Genomic DNA, 17,844 nt, shown 5'->3' on the forward strand with positions numbered 1-17,844 from the left:
GGACGGAGCCCCCCGATGGACCACGCAGATACACTTCGCGGGACTTACCCGAAATGCGGTGCCTTCCTCGATGATGGTGGGCAGCTGAGAGAGGCAAATGTCGACTGCAAGGTCCCAGGCTTGCCTGCGGAGAGAACAGAGGGACACCCACAGGCCTTACTGACCGCTTCTCCGGGAGGGGCCCTGGCCATGTCTGGGCAGAGCCATGGCTGTGGATCCTCAGGAGAATCAGGAAGACATCTGACAGCCCGCCAGAACCATTTTGTTTGTTAACATCGGTTCTCTTCGAAATCAGACGAGAAGAGCCTGGGAACAGTAAAGGGACTCGCCTCACTTCCCACTGTAGCTTCAGCCCCGCACTTGATCACGATAGCCTGTCCACGCCCACAGAGCAGCCGTGGCATGGGTACACAAATGCCCCACGGGGCTTCATCAGAAACGGCCACTGTGGCACCAGAAGGTGGGTCCGTCTGTGGGTCTCCTGTCCCGCCCAGAGTCAGGACTGGCCTTGCGCCACCACCCTGCCCAACACAGGAGTCTGGGCCTGTGCCAACGTGAGCCACTCGGGGACAAGGCAGGCGGTGCCTGTTGGAGGGGACAGCAAGTCTCTCCCATGTGTGACCCTGGCCACCTTCCACCGACTTCTCAAGGCATCAGGACCTGGCTCAAAACATGTACAAAATGGTGAGCGCCCCGCCAGCCTGGCTCCAGGGTCCAGCGCACGTGGCTCCAGCTCCCCAGAGTCTGTTTCCCCGTCTGTAAGGAGTAATGATCGTGCCTGCTCGCAGGGTCCTTGGGAGACGTGGGTAGCAGGCGCGCTGGCGGGGGCACGACGGGCGAGGGACGCTCACAGCATTCGCTGTTGGTTCTAAACTGACGTAGAGAATCACCTCCCTTTCTCTACAGACACAGATGGACGCGTGGATGCCGGGGACACAGGGGTTCCTGCGCCCCTGCTCTGCCCCTTCCCTTCCTCATGGAGACAAAGTGGGAATCAGCACACGGATCAGGTTTTCAGTGTGGCCACCTCTCTTCCCAGGGAAGTTCCTGAGAGGCGGGATTCCACCTGCTGTTTATGAGACTCACGGCCCTGTTTCTCCACGTCCCCAGAGACGACCACACCGGGAAGGAAAAATGTAAACAGCCAGAAACACAGGAAACGTGTAAGACAAACAAAAGCCTAGCAGGCCCTCCATCGTTATGGAAATACATGGAATATAGTCCAGCTTTCCAAACCAGCCCCTCTGAACAAGCGTGCCCTTCCCCCGCCAATCTAATTAAGAGGCAATCAGCGCGTAATCAAAAGTGCCTCAAAGAACAGGCAATAAATAGTTCCCATATGCTCGATAAGTGCCCAGGCTGCAGGCGAAATGGTTCTTCAGCCGCGCTGAGGGAGATATCTGCTCTTTGTTAGAAGCAGAGTCAATTACTGCAATTAAACTCTATAAAAATTCCTTGACTTTAGTCAAATAAAAACTTTGAACTTGGAGTTGGAAGAAAGTGTGTACAAGGTGGGGGCAGGGGAAGGTGTGAGGTGGGCGCTGGGGGCATCCAGGGCGCTGGCCGTGAAGCCTGGCTCTGGGCCCCAGGAGTCAGCTACAGCTGCTACGGGCACACCCGGGAACCAAGCCCACAGCAGAGCCAGCGCCACACCCTCTCAGCCCCCAGCTCATCAAGATCAGGAGGCGAGAAGCCTACTGTGACACGGCGCCCCCCGCCCCCCCCCCCCCCCCCGCCCCGGCAGCTGTCCATGGTCCTGGCTGGGTGCTCTGCACAGAGTACTGGGGAAACCAGGCTGCACTGGGAGAGGCCATCAGGTGGTCTCCTGAAGCCCGCACAGACCCTCCAAAGCCTGAAAGCCCCATAGAGCCCCATCAGGGCCGGCGGGGCAACACTCCTTCCGATAGTGTGCTCCGAGTCAGCACCGGCTGGCCTGACAGCGCCGGAAGGCAAGGGCTTCCCTCCGGGGCTGAGTCCTCAAGCAGCCCAGGGTGTTTCCTTTGTGCACAGGGACTCTGGGGGCTGTGAACATGGCAGGGATCCCTGGACCAGGGGAGCTGCCGAGCTTGCTGGGAGCAAGGAAGAGAAGCTGCTCAGGGCCATGGGCAGAGGGACACAGCTGTCTGAGTGAGAGAGAAAAGGGACTGGGCCCACGGTGCTGAAGATGCCAGCACTCGGGGAGAACATCTAAGACCTACGGAAACCTGACGGGCAAGCGTGCTGACCGGCACGCGTGGAGCTGCAGCAGGCCGCTGACCTCTCCAGGCCTTGGGCTATTGGTGCTTACGAGGGGAAAGGACCACTCAGGGGACCTGAGCTCCCACGAGAGCCCAGCAGCACGAGAGTGCTGCTCTCTGCCAGCGTCGTATCAGTTGGCTAAAACTGGCTGCATTTTCTAGGGTAAGATCAAAATGAACTTGGGAGTCTTAATTCGGGTTCTCACTCAGGGAGAGTGGGAACGTGAGTTCTGGGAAGTCTGAGGCCCTGGCGGTGGGCTGCTGGGCTCGGTGTGCTCTGGCACCCAGGCAAGCGCCAACCTGGGAGGGTGTCTGCGTTCGCACTTCCCACAGCCCGCGAAGGGGCCGCACTGCAGCGGGAGGGGGCGCGGTGACAGCCTGACCAGCTGATCCGATCCTGGCGGTGTGGAGCAGAGGCTCCCCGCGCGGTGGGCTGCTCGATGAGTCACTGCCTGGAAAACGTGCCACGCAGGCAAGAGCTCGGGTTTTCAGGAAACGGGCCTCTGATGGCAGCTGCCCAAGGAGTGGGCTGGGAGGAGAGCCTTCCAAGAGCGCGCGGCCTCCATCTGCAGCGATCGCTCAGCGGGAGAGGCGCCCTCGACGGGAACAGAAAGCACAGGTCATTACTGTGGAGAGAGGCGAGGTTTCAGGACCTGCAGAAATCGAAAATGAAGGAGAACGAGTCCCTGATGGCTTCACATCAAACATTAAACAGGAGCCGGCCGAACGTTTCGTCATTAGTGTCCCGCCTGGAGCAAAGTGCAAATGCAGATTACTTTGTGTTTTAACCTCAATTTCTGTTCGGCTTTGTTCCCTTCCTCCCCCTGCTCAGAATTCAACCTCTCCATCACCACCCAAGGGCCGTAGTAACGAGACGGCATGTTCTTTATTCCAGGTGCTCTCTCCCACAACACTGGCTGTGGGCTCCCTGGGGATGCACAAGCTCTGGCCTATTTACAAGCAGGGGGAGAAAGAGCAAGGGGGACTGTTTTCATGTGTTTTGTCACCAAACCAGGTCTGCTGCGAGCCCACGCAAGCAGCGAGCACCCAGTCGCCTCAGCAGAACCTGAGCGCGGCTGAGCACGACCTTCTCGGTGTCTGCACCGGATCCCACCGCCTGTTCCCCCACTTGGTGTGTGGACAGGAATGTGAGATGGACACCTGCCACCCGGGAACTGCCACGTTCCCAGCCTCCCTGGGTGAGGTGTATGAGACAGCCACGGGCAACAGCAGAAACGAGTGGGGCCCGAGCGGCCAGCCGCTGCGGGGCGGCCGGAGCCCGGGTCCTGGCGGCTCACGTCAGGCTACATGGAAAGAGAAACAGACTCTCCTTCGGGAAGCCACTGGATTCTGCATTACCAACTAACCTGTATTTCAACCACTACCTCTATCCACCGGCAGGGGAAGGGGAGGCGGCTTCCCACTGGAGCCGAATCAGTGTATCAGCAGGGGTGAGGCTGCAGGCCCCACATCATTGCCTGACCCGGTATTTATACCCAGTTTTTCTGACCTCTGACTTTGATTTTATGAAGAAATAAAGATGACCACCATCTCAGGTGGCTCTCTCCTCCACAGATGTACAACACGGCTGTGCGGCTGCACTCGAAGCCTTCCTGCTAAACCCAGCTGGGGCACCAGGACAGGCTGGGAAGCACGGCTGTGCCTCTGTGAGCACCTACTTGGAAACCATCTCAGCAAACGCAGGAACCACAGCCAAACGGGGCTGACACCCAATGTCTAGGAAATGCAAGTGCAAATAAACCCTTCCCCCAAACCCTGGAAGGAGAGTGGCAACATGCAAGCATGCCCTTCATGCTCTCCTCCGACCTTTATGCTTGTCTGTTTTCTTCGTGTGTGGGCGAGTGTGTATGGGACCAGGACTGTGTCACCACAGACACTCCCCTGGGAAGCAAAGACCGTTTACGTGGGTCTCCTAGTCGCCCCTGGGTGTGAACGGAGAGCAAGCTCGTCCAAGGTGAACCCCATGGGAAAGTCGCAGGTAGACATTAAAGCCGGTCAATGCAAGGTGACTAGGACTTCAGTCACTTTTGACAGAGATCATGGGAAAAGCATTTTAAAAACTGGGATCACTCGTAATGTGGGTGGTGGTGGGGTCTGTTTACCACCGAATGAATCCCCCTGAATTCTCTGTATGCTCAAGAAGCTTGCCCTGGCTGGAAACCCCCGTGTCCACATGCTTTGGTGGCAGCAACGGGAGGGAGCGGCCGTAGGAGTGCCAGCGTGGCAGGTCCCGCAGCAGGCCGGCTCCTCGTCTAGGAGCTGGGACCACGGGGCTGCCTCAGCGCAGAGGCTGGGCCGGGAGGGCCTGCGCTGCCACAGCGACACGGAAGACAACGGATCAACCAGACGACGTTTCTGGCCATGACTGCTTCATTATGTTCCTACGAGCATCTATCTCCTTCTTGAAACCTAAAACCTGATTTCACATTCAACTCCTGACCAAAGTCGGTTAATGGTATAATTTTCGATATTTAGTGGGATTGACTAATGTTTACTCTTTGGCCACAGACTCATGCTGGCACTGTCGTTAGGAAAGTCCTATCCGGAGAAAACGTGTGTTACATGCACATGATTTTCCTCCATGGAAATCTCATCACCACTGATTTCTGTAAGAGAACCCTGTAGTTTTACTTACATGGCATTCCTCAGCATATTGGGATAGGAAGCCATGACATCAAGCCTTTCAAAAAAAGATCCCAACTGGAGAGGACCCTTGGAAGCACAGTGAAGCAGGACAGGCTCACGGAAGGAGAGCCCAGGCCACCGTGCCAAGACGTGGGCGGGCGGCACCACCGTGGACGCCTCCCCGCTGCATGGCTACCAGGCTCCAAGGGCCCAGGGGGCACCGAGGCACTGAATTCCACTTCCACCCCAAGGGCATCCATGGTCACGGTCTCCTGCAGAGTCCCTAGCAGGCTGTAATGGGCCCCCCAAGGGTTTGGTTTGGCCCTCAAAAAGTTTTTTGAAAGTACTGTATTGACTATTAACACATGTGTGTAAGTAAGTATGTATTTAGATTTACTTACTTATCTGAGATAGAGAACGCACATGTGCAGGGGGCAGGGGAGAGGGACAGAAAATCCCAAGCACACTCCCCGCTGAACACAGAGCCCACCATGGGGCTCGATCTCACGACCCTGAGATCATGACCTGAGCTGACATCAAGAGCTGGACACTTAACTGAGCCACGCAGGCGCCCCTGGCTATCTACATTTTAAAATAGGAAAGTTGTAAGTGAATACATGAATTTATGGCTACTCTTTAAAAATCTACTGTGGGCTCAAACTGCCATCAGGAGCAGCACTGGAACTGAGTGCCAACGATGCAGGCCTGCTGTCGACGCCTGGCCTGACCAATGGGCCCTCCCGGCCCTCCTCACCCCTCGCCAACCCCTCATCTGTGCTCCCGCAGGACTGACAGACACCCTGCAGGGTCCGCCACCAGAGCAGACGGGGCACAAGGAGACTCCTGCTGCCTGAAACCCTTCAAGGCTCACTGCTCCCGAATTCTGCCCAAACAGAGAATGCACTTTCGGGTGTGGGGCCACTCTGTGCCCTGCTGCACATTTCCTGAAAAGCCATCCTTTTATGGTCCACGCCCCTGACGGTGGTCTCCTCCCACAGGTGGCGGCTGCCACACCAGGACCCCACGCAGTGCCAGGGCCGGCCCATTCGACCCAGAGTCTATGTGTGCTGCTGGTGCGAGGGGCCCTGTGCAAGGGCCTGACACGAACCTGGGAAAGCCACGTTCCCTCTCTCGACACGGCCCGACGGGTCACTCACCCACAGTCCCCTGTCCTGCACCGCCCGCGCTGTGGCTTCTCATCCCACCACATGCACGTGCAGAGGAACCCCCGCTTCGGAGATGCCAAGTCTTCCCTCTTGGGCAGGAAGGGACAGTGGTTCCAGACACACCACACCTGCTGACCAAGCCTGTTCCCACGCACACTGAGCTGAGCTGAGAATGTCACCAGGCTGTCGAGGAGTAGTAAGATAATGCAGCTAAGCTCTTCGTAGGTGCTCAATCAACAGCAAACATTCACACTGTCATCAACACGTCCGTCAGCTGCCCTGAACCTCCACACTTCTGGGGTCTGCTGGATGCGCGCCTGGCAGGCTCACCGGGGAGCTCACTCCGGCCCCTCCTGCAGCCCATGCACCTGCCCTCGGGGCTGGTCACGGGCAGCACCCCCGACTCAGCTTTCCAGGCAGAGCCCTGGAGAGGTCCCACTGTCCAGCCTGTCCTTCATACCCTGGATGTAATTGGTCACCAAGCCCTGTCCATCTCAGCAGATAAAACACTCCGAAATCCGGTTCCTCACATCAAGCCACACTGCCACTGCCGGGACCCCAGCACGACATGCTACTCAAACCCAGCCGCTTCCGACTCGGTGCCTTCCGCATTACCAGCTGGGGTCCCTGGCTCCCGGCCCACTCTGCTCGCCCAAGCACGAGGCCCCTTGTCTGCAGCTCTACCCACAGCCATAGCCCTGCCCCCTGCTCCAGGGGGTTCCACTTCTCGGCTCTCTGACCACACCCCTCCTCTCGCCGGCAGGATGTGGCCCAGAACCACACCCTCTGCAGGTCCTCCTGGTTCTGTGAGCCGTGGGCGCTCTTTCCTTGTAGCGAACGCGCTGTGTACAACCCCCTTCTCCAGGCTTCAAACCCCTCGTGGCGAGACCTCATTTTTGATGTTTAGGTGTCTCCACACCTAGACCCGGCGCACCGTGGGGCTTTGCCCGCCTCTGCCACCTCGGGCTCAGACAGGACAGCCACACTCACGCCGGACACAGGCCGCTCGACCACGCCAGGACGTTTACAGGTACAGGGAGGTGACTCAGGACTCAGAGCTCCCAGGCAGGGCTGGTGCGAGCGGGCCCGCAGCTTTGTCGGGAAGCGGTCTTGCCCCGGTGCTGGGAGCCTCTCGGGATCTGCTGACCGCACAGAGCCAAGGAGGCCCGAGCCTCTTTCTGACCAGGGCCTGTGCCCTCACAGAAAGGCTTTTCTTTACGAGTGCCCCTCAGCTGCGTTCCAGGTCCACGACGACAGGGGCTGTGCTGGGCTCTCCCAGGCTGGGTCCCCGGGACCTGACAGTCAATACACAGTTGGCATTATTTTACACTTCTCTAGAATGGTTTCTTATAACCTTTATAAGGCCCACCCAGTGCCCTGTGCTTGGCAGGGGTGCAAGGTATCCCCACAATGGGCTGTTTCAAGGACAGTTCTATTTGCTGTACAAATTCGGGACTGAGTCTAATGTGTGTGAATAATTTCCAACTTGGAATTTTAATGAGCTCTTGTCACAACATTTGAAACGTACCAAGTGAGACCAAATCCCGGCACCAAACCTTACAGGATTCTACTAGTCACAAATGTTTTGTGCAAAGAAGTACTCAACAATTTCTTCTGTCTCCAGTTTTGTATTTTGACAAATAATGCCTTAATCATAATGACTCAATCATTAAAAAAATAGCTTTTGGTGTCTCAAAAGCTTAAAAGAAATCTACATGCAGACTTTAAATTACAAAAGCAGTATCTGCCGACTTTTAAAATGGAGAGCCTGCCCTCAGCTCCACGGCCCAGCCGCCCACGCCACTCGCCCCGGGTCACCGCTCTGTTCTGCCTTTCTCTCAGCACGTAACACGTATCATAGGATAGATGGGATTCTGTTGTTGCCGCAGCTTGGGTCGGCTCTTGACACATAACACATTTGCCTAGCAGTAAATAATCTTCACAAATATAATTTTAAGATTGCTTATACTCTTGCAAGTGCACGCATCTCAATTACACACCTGCTCTGTTAGATACCAGGGGTAGTCCCATTTCTCCCTTTTACAGCTAAAATTCTGACAAATGGCTTTATGTGTCAAAATCTTTCAGAATGTCTCACGTTCCCTCCTGAGCTGGGACAGGAGGATGCAAAGTGGATGGCGCAGGCAGGGACAGGGATCAGGGAGCCTGAGGCCGGCAAGGCCACAGCGGAGGACAGAGGTGCAGGGTAGGGTGGTTCCACGGCATTCACGGGGAGGACACGGCAAGATAAACCAGATTCCAGAGTGGTTGCTAATGTCCGGCCATTTCCACGTCCAGCTGAAGGGAGACCCAGGGCTCTGTCCCTGCAGGTGAGGCTGGCTGAACGCTGGCACGGGAGGGGATGCAACGGAACAGAACGGATCTGGGCGGCAAGGTCCTTCCAGTGGAATCCATGCCACCCTGTGTCACCCAGCCCGGCGCAGGGCCACTCCTCCATCATGGTGTCTGATCAGACGTGTTCCCAGACACCACACGAGCTTCCTGACAGGTGACAGAGATGCTGCAACCTGGTGTCTATGTGTGTCCCCTCTCACACATCTAGAGGCCTGCGTACACGCACATAGGTACTGACGAGTCCAGCACCGCCGTCTGGGGCTGCACCGCCCCGCTGTGGCCGGGCCCTGCCGTGTGGCCACTCACTCACCTCCCTGCACCTCATGTGCTCACCTGCAAAATGGGGCTGTTGGCAACAACACCTGTCACGAGGGGCACGACTCAGTCCACGGAAAGCACGTATGACACGTGAACCGCAGGAGGTCCTTAATAAATAAGTCACTGCTGTGCTTATTTTTATAGTCAGCACCTTTGGATCACTTGCTGTGACTTGCCTATACCTCTGTCTCAGTGAAGACCACGGCTCACCATCTCTCAGCTGCCCATGCCTGGCCTTCTGTGCACAGTTCCCACTGACTTTCCAGCTGTCTGCCTTTAGCAAGACGCTGCTCGTGGTGCAGACCCTGACGGTGGCCTCCCGGGCGGCCCCTTGGACGGACCTGGGACTGACTTCCAACAGAATTTGGCAAAGGGGACGCTGTCCCTGATGCTATGTCACACCGTGTAAGACCGCCATGCCCTTGCTTGCTGAAGAGGCTCGAGGCACACGAGGGACCCCACACGGCAGGGATTGTGGGTCCCTGCAGCCTGGTGAGACCCCCAGCAGACCAGCCCCCCGCCCCACAGAAACTGCATAACTGTGTGTGCTTTAAGCCACTCAATGTGCGGAAAGATGGTCGTTCAGCAACAGGTAATGAATATATTCCTTGATTCTTCTTCAGACTGCAGGATTTCTATTTCTAAATAGAAGAACACATCCGTCGGAAAAACAGCCAATGGGCTTTCTTATAACATGAATTTAGTTTGTCGGCTGGTTTCCGTGTTTCCTTTCATTTTGGCACAAGGGTTCTGGCTTTCAGTCACCCTTCCTGTGCTAAGCCTGGGTTCGGTGGGAGCTACCGACACCTCACTTGTCCCTTCCCACCAGGTGGAGAACCGACAAAATGGCTTCTTCGCTTTCATGTGAAATGCCAGAATGGCACACAAGATACATACCTAAGGTTCAGGTTCAGAAAGAAAAAGAAAAAGAAAAAATCCAAAGCACATAACTTCCTTTGGCCATGAAAGTAAAACCAAGCCCATCAGTCTCAGCCAGTCCACACGCTGCCACCCCAGGGGGCCCAGAACTGCTGGCGCGAGACAGTCAGGCCCATCCTCACGTCTACGGCAGCTGCCGAGGAGTGCCTACGCTTCTCCTCCCCGAGCTTACTTTTACCGTAAATCTTTCCTCCAAAATGTCCATCGAACTACATTATGGAAACAGACTGGAGAGTAAGGAGGAGGGAGGGTTGGGAGTGGAGGTGTATTTCTATCCCCTCCTGCTTTTCCTGCTGGAGGGACTCCTTCAACGGGACCATCATGAGGCAGCAGGGCGGAATCTTTGTCCTCAGCTTGGGAGCACTGAAATGGCACTGTCACAGTCTGACTTCTAAGGACACGCTCATGTGAACAAAATTCACTCCCAGCAGCTGGCAGGAGCTGGACCGTCCTGCGGTCCCTGTGACGGACCTTGGAGGGTCTGGTGACAAGCTCCACAGAACCAACTGGAAAGAGGCTCACCTTTCTGGCTGAGGAAAGAAAATGTGCTTCAAGGAAATAGGCTGGACAGGAGTCAGGAAGTTGGACGCCTCGAGGAGACCCAAATCCACTTCATGCTTCCAACTCTCAGAAAGGTCCCTTGGAGTGACAGTAAGCCCATAAGATAGCGGGAGCCCAGCACAGCGGCCTGGTCCTCTCAGGATGACAAGAACTGTTGTGAAGGGTCACCCCACCCTCAGAGCCGCACAGAGTCGAGGGTTGACTGAACGGGGCTGCTGAGACCGTATGGCTGGTTGACCTTCCTCTCTGCCCAACCCTGCTGCCTCCCGTGCCCAGGTCTGGTCTGGGAGCACTCTCCAACAGCACCTGGTGCCAAGCGCCAGCTCCGGTACAAGTCCAACCTGCAAGAACTGGAATCCACCTGACAGGGAGCAGGGAGGGCAGCAGGCCAGATGGCGCTCTGCACGATCAGGGACCATGAAGGCTGAGTGAGCTGACGAGACCCCAGTCTTCAGGGTACGTTCTAGCCACACAGGGGCCCTGAAGTGCTCAGGGAGGCCAGACCAAGAAAGGAGGACGGCCCGGGTGTATACAGATGGCTGCTAGCCATTCCCCGAGCCTCAGAGTACTGTGAGGCTCTCCCCACGTTCAGCTGGGCCTCTGTGGATTGCTGGATCATTCACGCTTCTGTGCACAGCACACAGATACACTTGCAGATTTGCTTTATGAGATTCACAGGAGTCAGCTTCGCATGAGAGAGGGCCACCTTCGCAGCCTTTGGCGCCGGTAAGAAAAGGTACCCTTACCAGTGACGGTGGGATCACAAGGTGCTGCTGTCACATCTAGACTCTGGACCTCAAGCAGTTCTTACACAAACTCCAGAGTTCAGAAACATTCTAAGAGGCCAATCCTGGGGAAAGGCGTCTGGGAAGACGAGTGGAGGCTGCCGTCTGTACCTGGCTCCTTCCCTGGCTGCCCTGGCTCCCGCCCCATCTGTCTTCTCTGCTCGCTGCCCTGGCCCCGTCTGTCCTGTCACGCAGAAGGGCACAGGAGGGTGTAAGCCACTTTCCTCTGACAGTCGGTGCCTCGTGCCCACTCCCGTCTCCATCTCACGAGGAACCTGCTCGGCCCGTGGAGCCCTGTGGTCTGGAAGGCGTGTCACCGGGCAGCTGGTGTGGTGCCCATTTCCTATGGTTTACCCAGGTATCCTCCCAAGACGACACACAGCACTGACCCCACGTGGTTTTCTTCCCATTTCTTCCCTTTTTAAAAATAACACATGTTTTATAAAAGCCTGGTTCACAAGAAAGACACGGGATTTAAGAAATCACTTTTCTTAAAGGAGAAGGCTGTTTTGAGGATCCAATCTTCCAGAAACGTTGGTCTTCACTTTAGTGATTCACTTTAAGCACCAGGAAGGGCTTTGGACACCCTCCCGGTTCTGGCCCCGTGAGCAGCGGGAGCAGAGCTGTGCGCCCCCATTCGGTGCGCCCACAACCTCTTTGCCGCGCCGCGACTTGCTCGGCCCGTGCTCCCGCGGCGGCGCTGCTTTACCCTGTGAACTCCAGGAGCGCGTGCGGCCGACGCATGTTCTAACTCTCTGTGTACAGTCCGCCACTGGGGCTGGCACAGCTCACCCCAACTCTCCTCATGCAGAATACTCCTTCCTGATTTCCCTTCAGTGGATGAGGGCAGTGAGTCCACAAACCCGGCCTCGGTTCTCCGGGTTTTCAGGGTCAGGGGAAAGTGGTCGTGCACATATTAAAGAAAACTCACTAACGGAAATAAGCCTGGTCATGAAAATACACCACGAGCGAAGTGCTGTTTTTAAATATCTGCATGAGGGCTTCTCCCACGACGGACACAACTCAGACTCACTTCTTTGCTAGCACCCCATTTTCGTACTGCCCCAAACTCTGCTCATGGTGCAAAAGCAAGGAAACAGGGAGAAACCAGTGCCTTCTGATACAAGATGTGAATTAAAGACAACTCGCGGTAGTACCCTTGTTACTATTACTGCTAGCAGCGTAAGTAGCAACAGTCCCATTTGGGGAACTATGTTCAATGGTCATAAAGACCTCACCCGTGGGCGCTGTGTGCGCGTGTGCGCGTGTGTGTACGTGCGTGTGATTCTGTGACATAAGCATACCCATGAATTGGTCCACGAATCCAACGGTCTTAATCTGGCGGAGCAATCTGACGCACTTTGCAACCCGCCAGCAGTCTCTCCCCTCAGTACTGGTCCCTGCAGAGTCAGAAGCTTCTGTGCGAGCCTCTCCCGCGCCAAGTTACAGGATCCGAGGTGCTGGAGGTGCTGGTCCCGCTCTGGCTTCAAAGACCCTCCACGGCGCATGCCCCCCTGCAGGAGACTCGCACTTCCCATTCGCAGAGAGCTTTAGGTGGGACTTTGCCTACTTGTTAACGACACTTGGGTCTCCAAGTCAGTGGCCTGTCCTCCTACTTTGCTTCCCATAATTCCATTAAGCTTGTCCTACCGTAGAAACGGACAGAAACCGAGCCACTCAGAGAAAGTCACACAGTGGGGTGCGGTGGCTGGACACTTACCACATGGCGTGCATGTAAGTGGGGGGCAGGCGTGGGCTGCTGACGGGGGTGCAGTTGTAGGACCGCATGATCCTTTCTGCCAGGAGAAAATTCCGAAACAGACTAGCCACCAACAGGTCCTGTCTGAAGAGCTTTTGGAAGAGATCTGAGGGCAGATAAAACAGAAGAAGGTATCTTCAGTGACTCAGGTCCAACATTTAAAGCCAAATACACAAATTTACCTCCATCAGAATGTTTTACAAGCAGGTTGGCACTAACAGACACATTTCCCATTGGTGAGACACACACACACACTCACTTGCGTAAGTACAAACACCAAATCCCAGCCTGTCACTATGAAACAATACAAACAAGTCTTATAATAGCTGGTTTTAAGAAATCTGGTTTTAAAAAATCTAGATCATGCCAATTTTTATGAAGAAAATGAGTCCTGAGTCCACCTAGAAAATAGCATGCTAATGTTGGAGCAAAGCTCACGGGGGCTCAGTGCCCACCGCTGTTCTGGTGCTTGACCCACGGTGACTCACGGAAACCTCCAGAGGCTCTTGCCTCCTCCTCCGGCCCCCTCAGCTTTCCTCACTGACAAGACCTTGATTCTATTTCTCCTCCCTCATTCTAAGAGCCACCGTCTCCCGACTGCGAGGCAGCAGCAGCCCTCCCCTGTCCCTAGCTGATCGGCCGGGCAGCCTCACCCCGAGGGAGCACATTCCACGCGATGGTGTCTGTGATTGCCGTGAAGATCCAGTTCAGTTCTCCCAGAGGGGTCCTCCGGTCATTTAGCCGGCCGGGAATCCTAGGAGACACAGTGTGCGTTCATTAGTGACTGTCCAGAGACTCCTGCTACTGCAGAGGGGTGGAGAGAGGAGATGGTGGGAAGAAGAGAGGCGAGGGAGACAGAAAGCTCGGAGCAGAGGCAGGGCAGGCTCACCACGCTGGGAGAACGGCCTCGCCTCTTGGAGCGCAGGCTCCATCCTCACCTCCCTCCCCTCGGGCACCCCCGATGTACGGAACAGACCCAGTGGCTCCACACACCACTCCTGTGGTTTCCTCATACAAGAGATGGGCCGTGGACGGGCCCAAAGGGCAGCCTGTGGCATCTGCTACAGAGGAGCCCGGGCCACGTTCTTCCATTCCACGTCCCATCCCGGCCCCGTGGCTCCAGGCTGCAGAAGTACACTTTCAACCCAACCGCTGGGGAAGGAGAGCTTGTCCTCTGAGGTCAAGCTACCTTCCATTCACTCATCAAGTATCTGAGCACCTAGTCCAGGGCCAAGCGCTGTTCTAGCGCTGGGCTGTGGGGGGAGGGCTCGCAGTCTGCCAGGAGGACAGATGAGAAGCCAGTGACTGAGTACAGCTGTAACGCACGGAGACAAAGCCCATAGAGCGTGGGGTGGGAGGGCAGGGTCCAGGGCGCGAGCCGGCGGAGGTGAGAGAGGGCCTCGCTGAGAAGGTGACACTGCAGCATGGGCCAGCACTGGAGGAAGTGAGGGAGCGGGCCGAGTCGACACCCAGAGGGAGACCGAGTCAGGCAGAGCCCAGAGGGGTGCTTGTGCCTGTGGTGCAGGGGCCCCGGCTCTGCCGTGTAACACGTTTAATTAGATCTGACAGGAAACTCTTGTTTTTTCTCCCAAAAGGAAAATGTTCATAGCAATTTGGCTCAGAGACTAAAGTGTGATTCCTGATATTTATAAGAGTTGACAGATTATTAGTTTCCATCATAGTAGCCCATTTGGTGGCACCATCTTTGCATGAGTGACGTTCAAAGCGGCCGGCCTCAGTAACGGGCACCGCCGAGCAGCACGAGCTTCCTCGTGTGACGGCGGCATGTGTGTTCCTTCCTTCCACCAAATGCCTTTCCTTCAGGAATAAAAAATCCTTATTTCCTCAAGCAGGCTTAGTGATAGGACAGGAAAAAAAAAAAAAAGAGGAGGGATCAGTAAAATACTTGAAAACAGCATTATTGCTCAAATAGCCTGAACTCTTGAACCCCCCCCCCAAAAAAAATTGTACGTCAAGAGGAAGACTCCAGTTTGTTTAAACTGAAAGGCTTTTGCAAACACAGTCAAACGAGTGGCCATGGCATGCCTGACTTAGAAAGCAGGGTTTGTGTGAGCGGGGGCAGAGGGAGAGAATTTTTTTTAAATTAGATTTTACTTATTTTAGACAGAGGGAGAGAGTGGGGAGGGGGAGAGGATGAGGGTAGAGGGAGAGAAAGAATCTCAAGCAGACTCTGTGTGGGGCTCAATCCCAGGACCCTGAGATCATGACCTGAGTGGAAACCAAGAGTCAGAGGCTCCACCGGCAGAGCCCCCCAAGGGCCCCCAGAGCAGTCTTTCCTGGCTGTGTGTGTTGGGCATCTCTAAGGATTCCCACAACTTAAAAGACAGCAAGGTTTCCAGGTGAACACTTGGCACAAGGACAACAGGACTGTCTCCCTTTCTGCACCCCACACTCTTCCAAAAGGAGAGCATGGGCCGGGTGAGCCAGGTGGCCTGCCCTCGCCCTGGAGAGGAGGCAAGGGTCCGTGAACAGCACAGCACAGCAAACACCCCCACCCCTCAAGAGGCGGCACCAGAGCCTCCCCTGCAGCAGCTAGGTGAGCACGGGGCGCACCTGCAGGAGAAAGCATTTATGAAATCCGAGCCAACAGTCCAGGGAGGCCTTGGACCGGCATCCTCATTCTCAGCCTGCAAGTGCCAGTGCAGACGCCTGGGTTGCTGCCCCAGAAGGAACATGGCACTAGGGGATGATGGGGAGGAGGGGGCTTTGACAGGGCCAGAGGGTGGGCGTGGAGCCGGGACGCATAAGCTTGTGGCTTGGGTCCTGCATCTGGGGAGGAGGAACTCATGCACCAAAACTGTTTTGAATAAGATTATTCACAAGCTCACCAGCAACAAAATTCAGCAATAACACTGCACCTTCCACTTTGTAAGGACTCTTGCTGAAGGCACCGCCTGCCGTCTCTACGGGGTGGTTCGGGGACAGAATGCGGCGCACCAGGGGAGCCACATTCCGAGGCTGAAGCCCACTGTCCAGGACCAGCAGATGCACGACAGCTGATGTGTGCAGGGATCTAGTACGTCAGAAAACGGTGACCTTTGATGTCTCGTCACAGGTTCTCTGTTATTCAGAGGTAGCCAGACTGCGCGGTGAGAGGGCACGCCCCCAACTCTGACACCAAGCGCAAGTTCCGCAGGTTCCCGGAACCATGAAGGGCTGTCAGAACTCAGCGAAAGCTGTTACACTCATGGTCACAGTTTATTAGAGAGAAATACAGAGAGACATCGGGGCCAGTTCAGAGAGACATGCGCAGGGCAGAGTCCAGGAAAAGTACCAAAGGCGGGGGCTTCCATGTCCCCTCCCGGCATCCACATGTGACAGCACGCATGACGATCTGCCAACCAGGGGGGGCCTTGGTGTCCACCTCGGAGCCCTGGTTGGCTGCCTGGCTGCCCACGAGTTGGATCTCAGCCTCAAGCTGGACAGACCCCACACTCAAACCCCCGGCTGAAGTCACACGGTTGCCCTCTCCAGTGGAGTGGGCCCCCATCCTGAGATGACTGGGTGTGGCCTACCCCGCCCCGAAAGATGACGCTCCTTCAGGAAGGGTACAGGCCCTCTCTCTGTGCTGGCCAAGCTCCTGACTACACACAGTAGTCTGTGCAGCGTCAAAAGCGAACCTATTCAGGACTCGTTTTCAGATTCTGGACTCACATGCTGTTCCGGGTGCAGCAGCTTCGCTGGACTAAAGCCCCAGAGGTGCGTCCCTCGGAGGCTGGGCCGTGTCACGTACACAGGCCTTCCAGCAAGGCGGCCTGAGGAGCTGGCCTGCATCCTCCATCTGGACGACAACCCGACCACTGGACGGCACGCGTCACGGATGCGCCAGCCCCTGGACGATGCTCTGGGCGTGCTGCCAGCACCGCCTGTCTGGAAAGGACAGACCTACGAAGGCCAGAGGACGCCAGCATCCCTCACCTCAGCAAGTCTGCTTCTGGGAGTCAACCCCAAACTGGACACAAGGAATGGGGATGCGAGACATGCCGTGTTTTATTTACAGGGGTGAAAAATCAGAAAGCAGGAATGTTACTACAATGAGAGAAATGAGTAAGTAAGTTACAAAACCACCATGTGAAATTACTACAAGCTCGTAGACCGTTGCTTATGAATATTTCAACAATACGGGAAAACGTGTGCTTCGTAACCTAAAGTAAGGAAGCAAGACAAACACCGGTAAGTCATCACCACACAGGATGTGCGGGCAGGGAGAACAGAAGACAAAGCGTCGAGACACGACCGTGGGGAGGCTCTTCCCGCCTCCCGTGTGAACGCAGTCAACATCTGCTGCACAGGTGTACCCCGCTCGCGCAATGGGGAGCAAGCCAAACCCCCATTCCCTCGCCTCCCCGCCCCGAGTCCCTGATGCTCACGCCGGGGGGACAGGCAGCTGGTGGGCGACGGGACAGCGCTCTCGGAACAGTCTGACCAAGGTCTATTTCCAAACCTGACCCGAGTGCATCACTGACATGAGCCAGTCCGTCCTGAATCAAGACGAGGTGGCTCAGCACGAGCCGGCTCCTCGCGGTCTGATCTCTTGGGTAAAGGAACGATGTATTCCCAGCGGCATGGAGCTGCTGCTGAGATTCCTGTCTCGGAGGGCGGGCGGCCAAGCCACTGGGACGAACAGAGGCCAACCCTTGTCAGGCTAGGGTCAATGCGTATTTAGGTGTTTAAAAAAATCTGCAGCTTGTGACAATCCCCAGCAGGTAGTACAGAAGTGGGGTCCCACTACCATCACCTGGATCCCCTCGATCTCTTTCACTAAAGCTCATCATGAAACCAGAGTCAAAGCTGTCTCAGACCTAGGGATCTTTCAAACCGACCCATCCACCCATGAGTCCAAGAAGTGTCTTCTCCACGCAGTAGACAGGGGTGCATACTTGGGATGGCAGAGTGGGACTGAGTCAACTTCCCTTACTTGTCATGTCGCTTAGAATTAAATCACTTCAGAAACTTCTTGTTTCTGTTTTCCTTTCCATATCAGAGACTAGTACAGAATGTCGAAACCCAGGGCACTCCAGAGGCCATCTGGATCGCGAGTGTGATCAGGTCGCCCC

General features: G+C 55.8%; 1 protein-coding gene across 3 annotated transcripts in view; it reads right to left on the minus strand.

The window, feature by feature from the left end:
- RPTOR (regulatory associated protein of MTOR complex 1) overlaps nucleotides 1-17,844 on the minus strand; it is a 317,986-nt gene that overhangs the window by 92,325 nt on the left and 207,817 nt on the right. For all 3 annotated transcript variants that reach the window (XM_045813984.2, XM_045813983.2, XM_045813988.2), the window contains 3 exons: nucleotides 13,420-13,520; nucleotides 12,728-12,872; nucleotides 49-124 (listed from right to left, as the gene is read on the minus strand). In XM_045813984.2, the coding sequence (XP_045669940.1) occupies nucleotides 49-124; nucleotides 12,728-12,872; nucleotides 13,420-13,520 (322 nt within the window). The remainder of the gene's footprint in view (nucleotides 1-48; nucleotides 125-12,727; nucleotides 12,873-13,419; nucleotides 13,521-17,844) is intronic.

This window comes from Ursus americanus, chromosome 23, assembly GCF_024610735.1.
Source record: "Ursus americanus isolate L20-20 chromosome 23, mUrsAme1.1.p, whole genome shotgun sequence".
NCBI lineage: Eukaryota > Metazoa > Chordata > Mammalia > Carnivora > Ursidae > Ursus > Ursus americanus.